Source organism: Stomoxys calcitrans, chromosome 3, assembly GCF_963082655.1.
Source record: "Stomoxys calcitrans chromosome 3, idStoCalc2.1, whole genome shotgun sequence".
Classification (NCBI taxonomy): domain Eukaryota; kingdom Metazoa; phylum Arthropoda; class Insecta; order Diptera; family Muscidae; genus Stomoxys; species Stomoxys calcitrans.
In genome coordinates this window covers 29,593,414-29,609,754 of record NC_081554.1, presented here as the reverse complement: position 1 = coordinate 29,609,754, position 16,341 = coordinate 29,593,414, and the positions used below count along the sequence as shown (strand labels likewise).

General features: G+C 38.3%; 1 protein-coding gene across 5 annotated transcripts in view; it reads left to right on the top strand.

The window, feature by feature from the left end:
• The window catches only part of LOC106096326 (GTPase-activating protein skywalker), a 235,194-nt gene that overhangs the window by 87,136 nt on the left and 131,717 nt on the right, over positions 1-16,341 (top strand). For all 5 annotated transcript variants that reach the window (XM_059366003.1, XM_059366002.1, XM_059366006.1 and 2 more), the window contains exon 3: positions 1,093-1,815. In XM_059366003.1, the coding sequence (XP_059221986.1) occupies positions 1,668-1,815 (148 nt within the window). In that variant the 5' untranslated portion in view covers positions 1,093-1,667. The remainder of the gene's footprint in view (positions 1-1,092; positions 1,816-16,341) is intronic.

Sequence of the window (16,341 nt, the reverse complement as noted above, 5' to 3'; positions counted from 1 at the left end):
GATAGAGTCGCGGAAAGAGGGATGGACGAAATCAGGGAAATATGGACGGACGGGGTCAGAGAAAGACTGACGGACAGAGACAAGTAAAGACGGGTGGACAAAGCCACGGAAAGACGGACGGAGAGAAGGACGTCCAGAGCAGGGAAATATGGAACGACAGAGTCAGGGAAAGATGAACTGCCAAAACGGGCAGAAATACAGACAGACAGAAGGACCGGATATGGATATTTGAATATGTTTCAAACGCAAGCACAAAATGAATATACCCTTGAGTTTCGGTGGCGGGTTTAAATATAAATTTTTTTTTTTTCTTAATTGCCATAGTTTTCTTTACTGCCAATTTATAGAATTTTCATTATTTTCCTTTTAAATGCCTTAAAAAATATATATATACGAATGACTTACGTTCTTTCCGAACTCATTCATTGAATAACCTTCAGATCAAAATGAAATCACTCACCATTATCCAATTTATTACAATTCGCTCAGTACGACCTTAAAGAATATCAATTGGCAAATTCAATTTTCATATTTTCCTTTTCTAGAGATTTCAAAAAAAAAATCAACCAAGATGATGATTGCTATGATGAGGATGCTGATGATTTGTTTGCTTAAGCTGGCTGTTGATAGAGAAAAATAAATGAAAAATGTGCTATTCTAACCAGGGAAAATTGATGGGGTTGGAGGAAAAATGTTTATTTGTTGCTTCTGATATCAATGTACACATTTCAAGAATCTTTAACAATAAGTGCCAAATAGAAATTGCTCTGAAAATTTAAAATGTATTTTTCAATATTATCCAAAGGCGTACATTTTGAACTGTTACAACAGAGACAACCAGAGCTCTGTGTTGTAGGATGTTGTGTGGCCGAAATGCGCATATAAAATCTATAATAAAACAATTCTAATAAATCTTTATTGAATGTTTATATTATAAGTCGTTTGTACGAATATTTTTAAATAGCATAGGGAAGAAAACAAAACAATCTGCTTAGTTTTTGTGTGCTTCTCTTTGCCAATTATAAACATAAATAAGCACTTAATAATTTTTATTAATTTTTCTGGTTTATGTTTTTCTTTCGTTTCTTTCAGCATTTGGAGGCATCAACAATTGGCGAATTTTTTTGGACATACATCCGCATTATGATTTTTGAAAATTCAGCAGATGTTTGCGTGGAACTTTGAGTGAAAAAGAAATGAATTCAGTAAAGCATCATCGAATTGGAGTATTTCTATCTCCATAAATTAAATAAAAAATAAAAAAACAACAAACAAAAAAAAGCAAAAATTTAATAAAAAAAAATCCAAAAAAAAAATTGAAAAAGTTACAAAAAGGCATTATTACAAAATAAATAAAATATAAAATATAGTAAATAGCCAACCAGTTAAAAAATCCCATCAAAATCCTATTGTGTTAATATTGATAAAATAAATCTAGTCAAATATACAACGAGTTATTTAATATATAACATAAAATATCAGCATTTTTTCCTTCGCTATACACATATATATATATAAATTTATCACAATATATTTAAAAATTACCGCGTGTGTTATTTATTTATAAATAAACGTATATATATAGTTTGATTTAGTTATACAAATATTCAACAAATAATATTCACCAGTAGAAAAGTATAAGAAAAAAGCTTAAAACGTCTTGAACCATGCCTTATAGTCGAGATTCTGCTTCGGCTCAAGCTGATAAATTGAGCGGCATTGTGGAGGAAAGCGATTTGTATGAGGGCTTTTCCCCTCATGTGGAGACCTCGGAGATAAAGGTGCTCGATTTCTACAATTTACCAAAGTCGACAGGTAAGTTTGAATAAAAATCTTTTAAAATTATTTTATAATGTGCAAGTAGTTTTGTGTGAGCAGTTAGTCCCCTGTCCCTTAATAAAATGTTCGTGGGAAAATTGGCAATCATAACCAGAAACAAGTAGAGTTTGGCTGAGCCGAGGAGCACAGCAAGTGCTCGTCCGTCTCCTTCTCAATATGACGGCTTCCGCTGTAATCAATATGCGGGTAATGGTACTCAGAGACCTCTTACCCAGAGTCCGTATCAAAAGCCAACAGTTCTTTTCTTATTCTCAGGTCGACGATAAGGAGGCCAGAATATCTGGCAGTTCGGTATCCATGAGCAGATTCCCACTTCGCCTTCGCACTGCCCACCCTATTCAACATAGTGGATAGGGTGGGCAGTGTTCGACAAGTGACACTAGTGGCATTAGTTCGACAAGTGGCACATAGGCAAATCCAGCGAAGGGTTCGCGCACAGTGGAGGAGAAATTGTTGAAATAGCCGTCCGCCTTATCGTTTCCCGGAATTCCATCATGTCCGGTAACCTAAGTTATCAGAATCTAGGTCTTTTGAGTATTTCAAACACTACGCCATACACTTTGACCTCACTGTCTTCGAAATCATGACCTTGAGGACCGCCAAACTGTCCAAAATCCAGGTTTCAAAGACGCTTAATCCCTATCGAGAATTTCTTTTACGGCTATCGTTATGCCACAGACTACTGCCTGAAAGACCGTACACTCCTCCGGTAGTCACACGGCCTTGTGGATATTGAGTGTGTCGGAGTATACCCTCAATAGAGTCCCTGACTCTTGGAGCCAACTATGTAGAACGATGTATCAATCTCATCAACTACACAGCATTCGCTTGTCATTACTCCCTCATGAATGTGAATCTAGAAGATCCTTTCTCGAATTCATCACGGTGTCAGGTAGTCTAGACCCTCCTCAGTCGGCCTGTCCTTGCTCCTTCAGCATGCCATGTTCTCTCAGCCTAAGCGTAATTTCGGAGGCAAAGTTCCGAAAATAGATCTCGTAAGGTTGAATATCAAGCTTTGCACTTTCTGGAGCTACCTTTTATGAGTTCCCTTTCCCTTAGCCCCACAGCGCCATACCTCCATCTCAAAGCACAATATATCAGCGTTGGCATCTTCGGGCTTAACGCCCACTTTCTACCTATCAATCTCCTGTAGCAGTAGCAGAAGTTGAAGGCACAGCACTTTTCGACTTCCTTCCTTTGTATTCCGTTTTCAAAACAGTTGAGGGAGGGCAGCATGCCATGTTCTCTCAGCTTAAGTGTAACTTCGGAGGCAAAGTTCCGAAAATAGACCTCGTAAGGTTGCATATCAAGCTCGTGGTTTCGACGAAGGCCAGACTTTGCACCTTCTAGAACTTCCTTTTGTAGGTCTCTCCCATAGCCCCACAGCCTCATACCTCCATCTCAAAGCACAATATATCAGCGTTGGCATCTTCGGTCTTAACTCCCACTTTCTACCGCAGCAGTAGTAGAAGTTGATGGCACATCACTTTTCGACTTTCTTCCTTTGTATTCAGTTTTCAAAACAGTTTGGAATCGAGGACAAGGACTAGATATTGCACCTTCTTCGCCTACCTCCCGATAGAGGAAAGTTTAAAAACCGTTATCTTATATTACCTTAACTTTGCCTTTTTTAATTTCGTGCTTAACCCATATCTCAATCTTCCTAGTCACCTATTCATGATCTTGCTGATCTTTGACGGAAATTTTACTCGTATCAGCAGTACGAAGTTGTCCGCATATGCGATAATTCCCACGCCATCCCTGTTGAGATCCAACTAGATTCCAGTTTATCAGTAGGTTCCAGAGAATTGGTGAAAACAACCCTCCACGAGGCTTTCTCCTAGTCAAACGTCTTGTGGCCACACCATCTCCCAAGTCGCCGTAGATAAACCTGCCCCGTAGCATATGAGCTAACAATATGTCCAGCATTAGATATTTGGGGGGATCCCCGAGAGATCCAGCACATCAACTATCTACCCTATCTCCTCACTTTAAAATGGCCCCCTTATATCCACGAATATCGTCATCGCATACTCCCTCTGTTGGATAGACTTCTCATCCCACTTCGTTAAGTGCCGTATCCACCGACTTGTACATGAGGTATGCATATTGTGCCCCTCTGAAGTTTTAAGGCGTCAGTCCCTCCTAAATTAGGTCTATCACTCTTGCCATTGTTTTGAGGAAAAACTATGACAGACTAAAGGGTTTGTTGTTATTGTTGTAACCATATTTGCATGCGGAATTGGCGATCCTCGTCAAGCTTCTATCGGTGAGTAAGCTCGTTCTGATCCAAAGGACCGATCCGGTTATTGGTTATTTAAAGGCGTCAAAAACTCACCTTGTCATATCGAACATCATAGGCCTCAGTATTTATGCAAGAGCCGGTGCCGGCCGGCCTCCGACTTTTACTCTCCGCTCCGCTCCTTATCGAGCATTTCACTGTCCGCAACCTGTGGCCGCTCGCAGCTTAACTTCTTGTGACAGCTATGAACACCACATAGAACGGATCTTAAAGTTCCAATCTGTGTGGTGCTAACAGCTAACCCGTGCCGGGAATGGGTTTGTAATCTTTCAAACCACCTTGAATTATCTATTGTACATACCCCCGGTATGCAGGACAATGCCAGGATCGTCCTGAAAATCCGATCCAGCCATTGCAAATAATTCAAAGGGACTCTTGTATCATCGCCGTTAAAATTGCATCTGGCCGGCTGTTCAAATAGGTGTAAAGTTTGAATTGCCCACACTATCTTTACCTTGTCGACAATGTCACAAAGGCGGTCTTTCATAGACTTCCTTTGATTTTCCGACTTGGGGGCAAAGACCAACTTGTCGTATCTACATGTCCTCGATATGCAGGACAATGCCAGACTCGTCCTGAAAATCCGATCCAGCCATGGCAAATAATTTAAAGGGACTCTTGTAGCATTGCCGTTAAGATTTCGTCCGGCCGGCTGTTCAAATGGGTGTAATGTTTGAATTGCCCACGCTATCTTTACCTAATCGACAATGTCACAAATGCGGTCTTTCTGTGGTTATCGGGAATGTACATCTCTAACAGTAATTCCACCATTTGCTTGTTTTTTTTTGGTGTTAGTTCCGTCTTCACTCCTCAGTGAGCTTTGCGTGTTGGGATCTTTCGAGAGCACTTTGCGCAACCTAAATTCCTGACTTGAGTCCTCCAATTCTACTCAGAACATTGCCCAGGAACTTTTCTTCACTCTTGTTTATGAACCTGTCGAGGGCTATACAATCTTCTTCTCATCCCTCCGCTGTGTTCTCTCTTTTCGCCGAGTTAAGAGACTGCTTTTTCTCTTTTATCTCCTGATTGGTTCGTCCTATGCGGAGGTACTCCTTTTGGGCAGGTTATCCGAAAGGCCTAGACCCATTGCGTTATAAGTCCCCTTGGGTACCCTATGACTGTAAACACATGTGTAACGTAGTAGTTGACATCGTCGTGTTTCCTATTGTCCCACATATGTAAATCGGGGATAAATCATTGGGTCAAACTGCTCCGACTCTCATTCATCCACATTTGTTGCCAACTCTCGACAGTCTCCTCTCTTATTGCCCGTGTATGGTCCGTTTTGTATATTGATATCTTTCATCTGGGGGTTGCAGCTCGATAGACCTGTAGGTCTATCCGATCGTTCCAGCTATTATGAGAACTCCGCCACTGTTCGATAGGATGATATAATCCTAAAAACCGCCGTTTTCTGTGACGAGAGCAGCGTAATATCTTTGTTTAATCTTTGATTGGGTTAAGACTCCATTTTGTGCATCTTACAACAGTCGTGAGAGTCCAGCCCGTCCTTTGCTCACTTGCCACGTCTCTTGCCGTTATGAGTGTAGCAATGTTGTCGTGTCCATATTCTGCTAAAAACGTTCCGTCTAGCATTTCCATTCGCAGTATTCCATCATAGTTGGCATTCTATAGATCCGGTCCATGTATGCAGACCTGAGTCGCTTATGATGTGACCTCATATTCCCTCCATCCATATTGAGAGATTTAAACAGATACCCTTTTATGCAGATATCTCCTCATCATTCTCATCAGATTTTCTGGTACATTAAAATCTGCTTTGAATCTTCTTCCCGAAGGACGTCAAACTATCTGAGGCTATTCAAAGCGTTCTTAACATCCAGTATAGCCTAGTGTACAATGGGCCTGGAATAGTGGGCCGGATACAATGGGCCTGGAATAGCCGCCTCTACTTCCTCCACCGTAGCGCAGAGGTTAGCATGTCCGCCTATGACGCTGAACGCTTGGGTTCGAATCCTGGCGAGACCACCAAGAAAAAAATTTTTTTCAGCTGTGGTTTTCCCCTCCTAATGCTGGCAACATTTCTGAGGTACTATGCCATGTAAAACTTCTCTCTAAAGAGGTGTCGCACTGCGGCACGCCTTTCGGACTCGGCTATAAAAAGGAGGCCCCTTATCATTGAGCTTAAACTTGAATCGGACAGCACTCATTGATATGAGAGAAGTTTGCCCCTGTTCCTTAGTGGAATATTGATGGGCAAAATTTGCAAATTTACTTCCTCCACAACCTCTTGGAAAGTTCCGACTGTGGACTTTCCTGTCCGGAGACCATGCTGTTTCACTGAGAGTTCACTTCACCCCATGATGGCGTCTTAGAGCCGGGGCTTTATAATTCGCTCCGGCAGTGTCCAGGATGCGGAGTGGCCCATATGAAAATGCGTATGCGGAGGATGGAGGATGGCCTTATCTAAGCACCCCCAAGAAAAGTTTTAGCATTGTCATAGAGACCAATCTTCGGCACAGCCGAACTGCTTTTGCTTTCATACTTGTTCTACTTGTTTGCAATATTTCATTATGGTCAATTTTCAAGCCATAGCACCAAATATGACGAAACTTCACAGTTAAATTCAAAGTCAGTTGCCTTGTAATTTTTTATTGATACATCTTTTTATGCGATTTCGGTTATATTTTCATTTTTACGCCAGATAAGGTCTTAATAATTAATCTCAATTAAGTACAACAGTATAAAACTCTCAAAGTGTTATACTGTTATACTAGGCACAATTTTCATTTAGTGCCTGTGTATTTCTTATTCCCTCCCGTTTCTAAACAAAACTTTATGACACTTTTAACATCTCATTCGTACGATTTTGAAGAAGTTTTCCTTTGTAATTTGTTGAAATGACAATCATTTCGATAAAAGATAAAGTAGTTTTAAATGACACTTCACGATAAAAGATTCAGACAATATTGTAATTGAAATCTTGACTGCAATAGATGTCTTGTTATCACCTATTTTTTTTTTCATTATACAAATTATCACACTAAGAGATGGTATCTGCTGCATACACAACAATATGTTGTTTTATAACCGTAATTAGACTTTCTCAACTCAAAAGTTGCTTCTGCAGGTGTGATGATAATATTTTTCATTTGGGCGATGTGTTGCGGCCTTATCTTTTGAGTCGTTTAAGCACCCAGGAAAAATATGCTTGTTTTGTTTATGTCACTGCCAGTTTTATGTTCTTTTCCTTTTCTAACATTAGAATAATCAAGATTTTCTGGTACAATCACATTTGTCTACCATCATCAGAAACATTAACATTTTAATAGCCATTAACTTTATGACTTTTCTGTATTCCCAAACAAAAAAACACTTTTTTAAGGGGCAATTTTTCAGAAAGTGGCCACTTGCCCTGTTGCACCTAGAGGCAATGAAGCGCAAAGGCTGAAATAATTTTCATTTATTTTTGCTTAAAGAGCCCAAATTTGTTCTTTTGTCATTTTCGCACAAAAAAAAATAAAAACTTTGTATACTTTTCATTTCACATAAACAAATAATTAAATGCAAACGCAGAAAAAAAATTATAATAAAAATAAACCATCCAAATGAGCATAGCATACACTTCCATACATGCTCAGGCACGGGCGAAAACCAAAAAGAAACACCCAAAAAATTATATGAAGCTGCTGCAGAACGGAAAACAAACCATGTCCTCCACGCCACAGACATTGTATGATATTATTTTCGACATGCCATCCGAAACAAATTTACTGCCTGCCTGCTGCCTATAGTCTTTTGGTCTTCTTTGCATATAAGATTGGGGTGAAATTAGGTGTACCAATGAGACATTGGATGTAGCTCTAACTTATTTATTCTTGCGCTTTAAAAAAAATAAACCTTAATCAATTAATGTTGGTGAAATTTGTTGCACTTAAAGCCTAGTACTGACGTCTACTCTTCTCCCGAACAACTGACAAAATGCATTATAAAACAAGTAAAAAGGCGTTAAGTTCGGCCGGGCCGAACTTTGGATACCCACCACCTCGGGTATATATGTAAGCCACCTTTCATCAAAATCCGGTGTAAGTTGCATACCTTATGTCCCATAGCAGTTATATCGAAATATGTTCCGATTTGAACCGAATACTAATCGGTACAAGTCATTGTTCAATTGTGTATAACAAAATATTGGTCTTTTTGGAAGCTATTGGGTTGCCCAAAAAGTAATTGCGGATTTAAAAAAAAAAGTAAATGCATTTTTAAAAAAGCTTAGAATGAACTTTAATCAAATATACTTTTTTTACACTTTTTTCTAAAGCAAGCTAAAAGTAACAGCTGATAACTGACAGAAGAATGAATGCAATTACAAAGTCACAAGCTGTGAAAAAATGTGTCAACGCCGACTATTTGAAAAATCCGCAAGTACTTTTTGGGCAACCCAATATAACTAAAAATAAACCGATCTGAACCATATGCTACACGGATGTCGAAAAGCCTAACACATCGAACTGTCCGAAATCTCGGCGAAATCGGACAATAAATGCGCCATTTATGGGCCCAAAACCTTAAATCGAGAGATCGGTCTATATGACAGCTGTCCCAAATTTCGGCAAAATCGGACAATAAATACGCCTTTTTATGGCCCCAAAACCTAAAACCGAGAGATCGGTCTATATGGCAGCTATATCCAAATCTGGACCGATCTGGGCCAAATTGACGGAGGATTTCGAGGAGCCTAACATAACTCACTGTCCCAAATTTCAGCAAAATCGTATAATAAATGGGGCTTTTATGGGCTTAAGAACCTAAATCAGAGGATCGGTCTATTCGGCAGCTATATCCAATCTGGACCGATCTGAGCCAAATTGACGAAGGATGTCGAAGGGTCCAACAAAACCACTGTCCCAAACCACTGTCCCGATAATGAATGAAGCTTTTGTGGGCCTAAGACCCTAAATCGGCAGATCGGTCTATATTGGGGCTATATCAAGATATAGCTTGATATAGCCCATCTTCGAACTTAACCTGCTTATGGACAAAAAAAGAATCTGTGCAAAGTTTCAGCTCAATATCTCTATTTTTCAAGATTGTAGCGTGATTTCAACAGTCAGACGGACGGACATGTCTAGATCGTCTTAGATGACCTGACCATAATACGGTGCTGGAGGCGGAGATCCGTACGATCACGGAATGTGTGAAGTGGTGTGGTGCTAACGCGAGGACGTCGAGTGTGAACATCTTTATGTGTGTGAAGATAAATTCCGAATTAAACTAGCAGACACATAAACCGCTTTGTTAACAGAATGCGAGAGAGAGTAACAGAAGTATTAACAGAGATCCACTGAGGGGTTAGCAGAGGTCTGTAAATATTTAAAAGAACCAAAAACAAGAGAAATTAATTAAATATCTTAATTTTTTATAAATTTTTGCAAATATTTGTAAAAAGAAAAAAAAAAAACATATTTGGAGTATAATATCAATGCTTTGAATTAAAAATGCCAAATGAAATATCTATTGCCGTAGTACTGAGAAAAATGACAAATTTATAAAAAAATATTCTGAACAGGAGGACATCTAAGAATTCTACAAGGTACTACCATACCATATGGGAGCTATATCAGCTTAAATACAGATTTGGACCATACTTGGCAAATTTGTTGGAGGTCGTAACAGACAACTATCTTCTAAAGCCAAATCAGGAGATTGGTTTATATGGGAGCTACATCAGGTTATAGACAGATTTGCAATGTACTTGACACAGTTTTTGGACTTATTGTCGAAGCACTTTTGCCACTGTGATTGATGTATATCCAAAACATGCATTCTGAACGCATCAACCGCTCCTCCAGGTGTAGAAAAACGTTGACCTCTCATTTTATTTTTTACGTACGGGAATAAAAAGAAGTCATTCGATGCCAAGTCAGGATTATACGGCGGATGACTCATCAAATCGATGATTTGAGTGCTTAAAAATGCAGTTGTTTGTATTTTTGGAGCATTTCTTACGACCAATCGACACGAGATCCAAAGTGAACAAATTTTTTGACGGTCCAATGTTCATGCAATATTGAATGTATGCTGCTCACAAATGCATTTCATTACAGTTCCACATTTTCCTACACAGATAATTTTTTACCATAAGCAGGTTATGATTGAAGATGGACTTTATGGAGCTTTATCGAGCTTTATCTTGATATAGCCCCCGTGTATACAGATTACGCGATTTGAAGTTTTGAGCCTATAAAAGGCTATATCCCGCTTTTCCCTTAGGCTTTGGGCCCATAAGAGTTATACTTAATATCCGATTTCCCTAAAATTTGGCACAGTGTATTGTGTAAGGGCACTCGACATCCTTACGGAGTATGGTCTACATTGGTGACCATACATGTTTGGATATTACATATATCCACAAACAATACAAACAGAACAATTTCCTCATTTTAGGTTTTGCCTCTCATTTAAGGTAAGGCACATCAACGTCAGAGGCCACCGTAGCGCAGAGGTTAGCATGTCCGCCTATGAGGCTGAACGCCTGGGTTCAATCCTGGCTAGACCATCAGAAAAAATTTTCGGCGGTTGTTTTCCCCTCCTAATGCTGGCAACATTTGTGAGATACTATGCCATGTAAAACTTCTCTCCAAAAAGGTGTCGCACTGCGGCACGCCGTCCCGACTCGGCTATAAAAAGGAGACCCCTTATCATTGAGCTTAAACTTGAATCGGACTGCACTCATTGATATGTGCGAAGTTTGTCCCCGTTCCTTAGTGGAATATTCATGTGCAAAATTTGTTAATTACATCTACGCCCCGGTTTCGATAAAATTTTAAGCATTGAGTTGTGCTAGACCTCGCTTTACATCCGTGTCGAGTATGGACCTGTTCAAAGCATCTTTGAACCTACATAGAGCCCTTATAATGATTATGAATGATGTATAAATGGCCACCAACATACATTTCGACCCACCCTAACAACTAATTACAGTATATGCTCATTTAAAGCTCTACAGCTATATCTTATATTCAGCGTTATTGCTATACAAGAGGCAAATAACCACAAATTGTATTTCACCTACGACAACTTTTTACTTGTAAATTGTCAAGTAAAGACAGCAATTTTCCGTATTTCTATAAAAAAAATGGTTTTTTACTCATCAAACACAAATGTCATTTATATATGTTGCAATTTCTGTTGCAGGTATATTTTTTTCGGTTGACAGGAACACAGAAATATGTAATTAAGCTATGCAGTTAATGGAAAAGAACAGCAGCCAAATGACCACCGTGATCACTATTACAGGACCATACCGGGTGATTCAAAATAATACCTCTTTTTGGAAAACTCTATATATAACATAAAGTATGTCGAACGAAAAATTGATAGCAACGGTATCTTATATAAAAAAATCAAATTGTGTTTGTTTGTCGGATTGTTTGTTTGTGTGTTCCTTATAGAATCAAAAACGGCTGAACCGAGTTTCATTGAATTTTCACTGATGGTGCATAACGACTCCGTGGTGAAAATAGGGTACTACATTTGTTGATATCTGAAGGGGGGACGGACCCTCCCCCTAATTTTTAGAAACGCCAGATCTCACCGATTTAAGCGAAATTTTATGTGCTCTCTTATAGTAACCTAAAAATAAAAATTTTGCGTCCAAATTTCGGATGGGGTACCTAGGGGGCCGCCCCACCTTAAAACTTACCCTATATATATTTAGACCAATCACGACAATATGAAACTCAAATGAAAGGTATTTAAGATTAGGAAACGTATCTGATATCCAATTGCCGAACCAAGTGTTTGGGGGACCACCCCAACCCCCAAAACACCCCTAAATCGGACATATTTATCGACCATGGCAATAAGGGACTCAAATGAACGGTATTTGCGAGTAGAATGTGGGACCAAGTTTCTGGGGGTCCACCTCTTCCCCAAAACACCCCCAAACAGGACTTATTGGGTTGCCCAAGAAGTAATTGTCGGTAATATAGTAGTAATATAGTCGGCGTTGACAAATTTTTTCATCAGCTTGTGACTCTGTAATTGCATTCTTTTTTCTGTCAGTTATCAGCTGTTACTTTTAGCTTGCTTTAGAAAAAAAGTGCGCGAAATTTTGTTTACATTTGTTTGTTTGGCGTCAATTTTAATATGGGTACCACATGTATTGAAAGAAATTCATTTAACAAACCGAATCAACGCTTGTGCACCTTATGCACCTTAAACGCAATGAATTCGATCCGTTTTTAAAACGAATCATAACTGGAGATGAAAAATGGATTGTTTACAACAACGTTAGTCGAAAACGATCATGGTCCAAGCATGGTGAACCAGCTCAAACCACTTCAAAGGCTGATATCCACCAAAAGAAGGTTATGCTGTCTGTTTGGTGGGATTGGAAGGGTGTGGTATATTTTGAGCTGCTTCCAAGGAACCAAACGATTAATTCGGATGTTTACTGTCAACAATTGGACAAATTGAATACAGCCATCGAGGAGAAGCGACCAGAGTTGGTCAATCGTAAAGGTGTCATCTTCCACCAGGACAACGCTAGACCGCACACATCTTTGGTCAATCGCCAAAAACTGAGTGAGTTGGCTGGGAACTTTTGATGCATCCACCATATAGCCCTGACCTTGCACCATCAGACTACCATTTATTTCGATCTTTGCAGAACTCCTTAAATGGTAAAACTTTCGGCAATGATGAGGCTATAAAATCGCACTTGGTTCAGTTTTTTGCAGATAAAGGCCAGAAGTTCTATGAGCGTGGAATACTAAATTTGCCAGGAAGATGCCAAAAGGTCATCGAACAAAATGGCAATTATATATTTGATTAAAGTTCATTCTAAGTTTTAGTAAAAATGCATTTAGTTTCTTTACAAAATCCGCAATTACTTTTTAGGCATCCCAATATATACTGACTATGGCAACAATAAGTAATTATTTAACTCATTATAGGTAACCCATTATTTGGTATTCCTACGAGTAACAAGAGTTTGCTAACTAGTATGCCAGTGTGTAATGACATGTGCTTAGCTAGTTTTTGTTAGGTAGCCTACAATTTTTCCTTATAATTGCCCTTGCAGATTCCCAAATCAACCCCTCCAAAAAATTTTTTGCTTTTTTTTATATTCCTATCTGATTTTAAATTAAGGCATAGAATATTCAATTTAATATCGAGTATTAAAAACAGCTTCAAGGAATTTGCAATCATGCGAAAGTTGTTTGTTTTTCATTTGTTTTGCAAAAAAATATTGCGGGCGTATTATTTATGCGTTTCATTTTCCCCACTTTTGTTTTCTTCTAGTTTTTGTTGGTGGACAAACAATATATACATGTTTGACTATAAGTATAACAATTTTTCCGCTTGCAGGTCACATAGAAAGCGCTGAATAAAAAAAAAAACAAAACACCCACAAAAATCTGCGTTATTTTCTTTTCATTATAAAATCAAATAAAATTCCTTCTATAAGTAGTAGTAATACAATATATTTCTGGCATTTAGCCATGGAAAAAAAGATAATGTATGGGTTGGCATATTGAACCTAATGCAGAATGGCAGAAAGCTACCAACATTTAAGAGTCTGATGAAACGCAATTTGGCCAAACTAATGATGATGGGTTTATGGCAAAAACTATGGGGGCTTGTTACAAAAAACAACGCAAGGCTAAAAAATACCACAATTGGCTATAGTAAATGCTTTTAATGGGATGTTGGATATGTTCTGGATTCAGACACTTGTTCACTTCTGGCTGCCAACGTGGCGCCCCATTGATATATCATTGGTAATGATTCCTTTGGTATTTCTTGAACATTGGCGGCCATGGATCTCAAAGTCTTTGTGGGCAATTTATCATTTTCGACTTTTAAATAAAAAATTCTAATAAACAGACCAAACTCCTTCGTATTTGATTTTTGATGGGCTTTTGAAAGCAAAAATATCAAAACAAATAAAGAAAACACTCTCAACATTTTTTATTATAAACAATTTGCGTAATCAAAATAAAAACAAAAACATTAATGGTTTTTTCTTTTAATTGCATGCCTTTGTTGTTTAAGAAGGATTTTTTTTATGATATTAATTTAACTTGTCTTGTCATAAAGAAAAATTTTTTTCTGAAAAAATCAGAACTAGCTAAATCTTCAAAAAAAAAACTTTTATATCTACGAATATCTCTGATTTTGGCGAGTTTTTATTTAATGACACCACTAAACCACATATACTAAGCAAGTTTTTTGTTATATTTTTTTTTTTTTAGAGAATTATCTATTGAAAAAATAATTCTCAGAGATTTGATTAAATATATAAAAGATGATTATACTAGTGATTCAACTTGTCAGAGTATAACATATTTTGTTCGTATATTTTGGTTCATAATTTTATTTATGCTGTTCTAGTTTAAAGTTCCCAGCAAAAACTCTCATTACCAAATAACCAGAAAGGTAAGCTCATTCAAAAACTAATAACTAATTATTTTTAGGCATCGTTTTTAATTACTTTTACATGGCGATGTCCTAGTAGGAAAGTCCTTTCGCACAAGCATACCAATAGTTAAAAAATAAGTACTTATGCCTAAGCATACAAGTTGTCAAAAAATAATGACATATTACCTTAGTTGAACGTTGCTAAAAAATAACTACTTAGACTCCAGTATGTTCGCGCCTTTTCCCACCACCATGTTCTCAAGGCTCAACGGACTTGTGGAGAGGTAGAAAAAATTAAAAACATTTTTTATATTAATATCGCCACAGTTTTTCCCTCCTAATGCTACTAAGTGGTTTCGCTTTGCGGCAAGCCACTCGGACTCACCAATAACATGGAGGTCCCTCATCATTGGGCTTAACCTTGTAACAGACAGCACTCATTGGTATGAGATAATTTTGCCCGCAGTTTCTTATCAATACCAAGATTATAAAAGTGATTTTTTTCTATTATTAAAAATAAGTGCTTATTCTTGAGCTTCATCGAATGTTGTATGTAATGACATTTGTACTACCGGTAACTCGTTATATTTAAGCAGCTAGTAAATCTAAGGATAATGAATTATCCATTATTTTACATGCCAAAAATAATGACATCTACTTACCAAGTTTTGTCCCCAGATCAAGAATTAAGGATACAAATAGATCAGGTTGTGGTGGATGGAAGGCATTCATCCAGCGTGTTAGATCCGCTTAGGCAACGACCTTCACCATCTTCCTCTCAAAAGACCTCAGCGTCCCACTGATAACAAGAGGCCACAAGAGAGGAAATAAAATTCCTCCTTGTGAAGGTCTACTTGTGACAATTTTCCGTCCTGCGATGATAATCCGGCCTTGAAGCCAATTCACCCAAAATGGGGAGACCTTCTTTGCCATTATACCGCCATGTATGGACTCCAACTTCACGTTATTAACAGCCCTATTTATGACTAAGGAATATGATGAGATGTTGGAGCCCAGTTTTCGCGGCTAACGGACGCCAGCACTTATGTGGGCACACAATAGCAAACATGAACCAACTTAGGTGCGTGGTATGGTAAACAATTAAGGATTTTGTAAGTAGCACAAGATTCCTAACCTGTAATTTTGCACAGATTCTTTTTTTCTCCATTAGCAGGTTAAGTTCGAAGATGGGCTATATCCGACTATATCTTGATATAGCCCCCATATAGACCGATCTGCCGATTTAGGATCTTAGGCGCATAAAATCCACATTTACAATCCGACAGTGAGTTATGTTAGGCCCTTCGACATCCTTCTTAAATTTTGCCCAGATCAGTCCAGATTTGGATATAGCTGGCATATAGACCGATCTCTCGATTGATGGTCTTGGGCCTATAAAATTCACACTTATTGCCCGATTTTGCCAAATTTTGGTACCGTGAGTTATACCAAGCCCTTCGACGTCCTTCTTCAATTTGGCCCAGATCGGTCCAGATTTGGATATAGCTTCCATATAGACCGATCTCTCTTGGGCCCATAAAAGGCACATTTATTATACGATTTTGCTGAAATTTGGAACAGTGAGTTGTGTTAGGCCAGTCGTTATCCTTCTACAATGTGGCCCAGATCGATCCAGATTTGGATATAGCTGTCATATAGACCGATCTCTCGATTTAAGGTTTTGGGCTCATAGAAGGCGCATTTATAATCCGATTTCGCTGAAATTTGACACAGTGACTTATGTAAGGCTTTTCGACATCCGTGTCGTATATGGTTCAGATCGATTTATTTTTAGATAAATGTTATACACA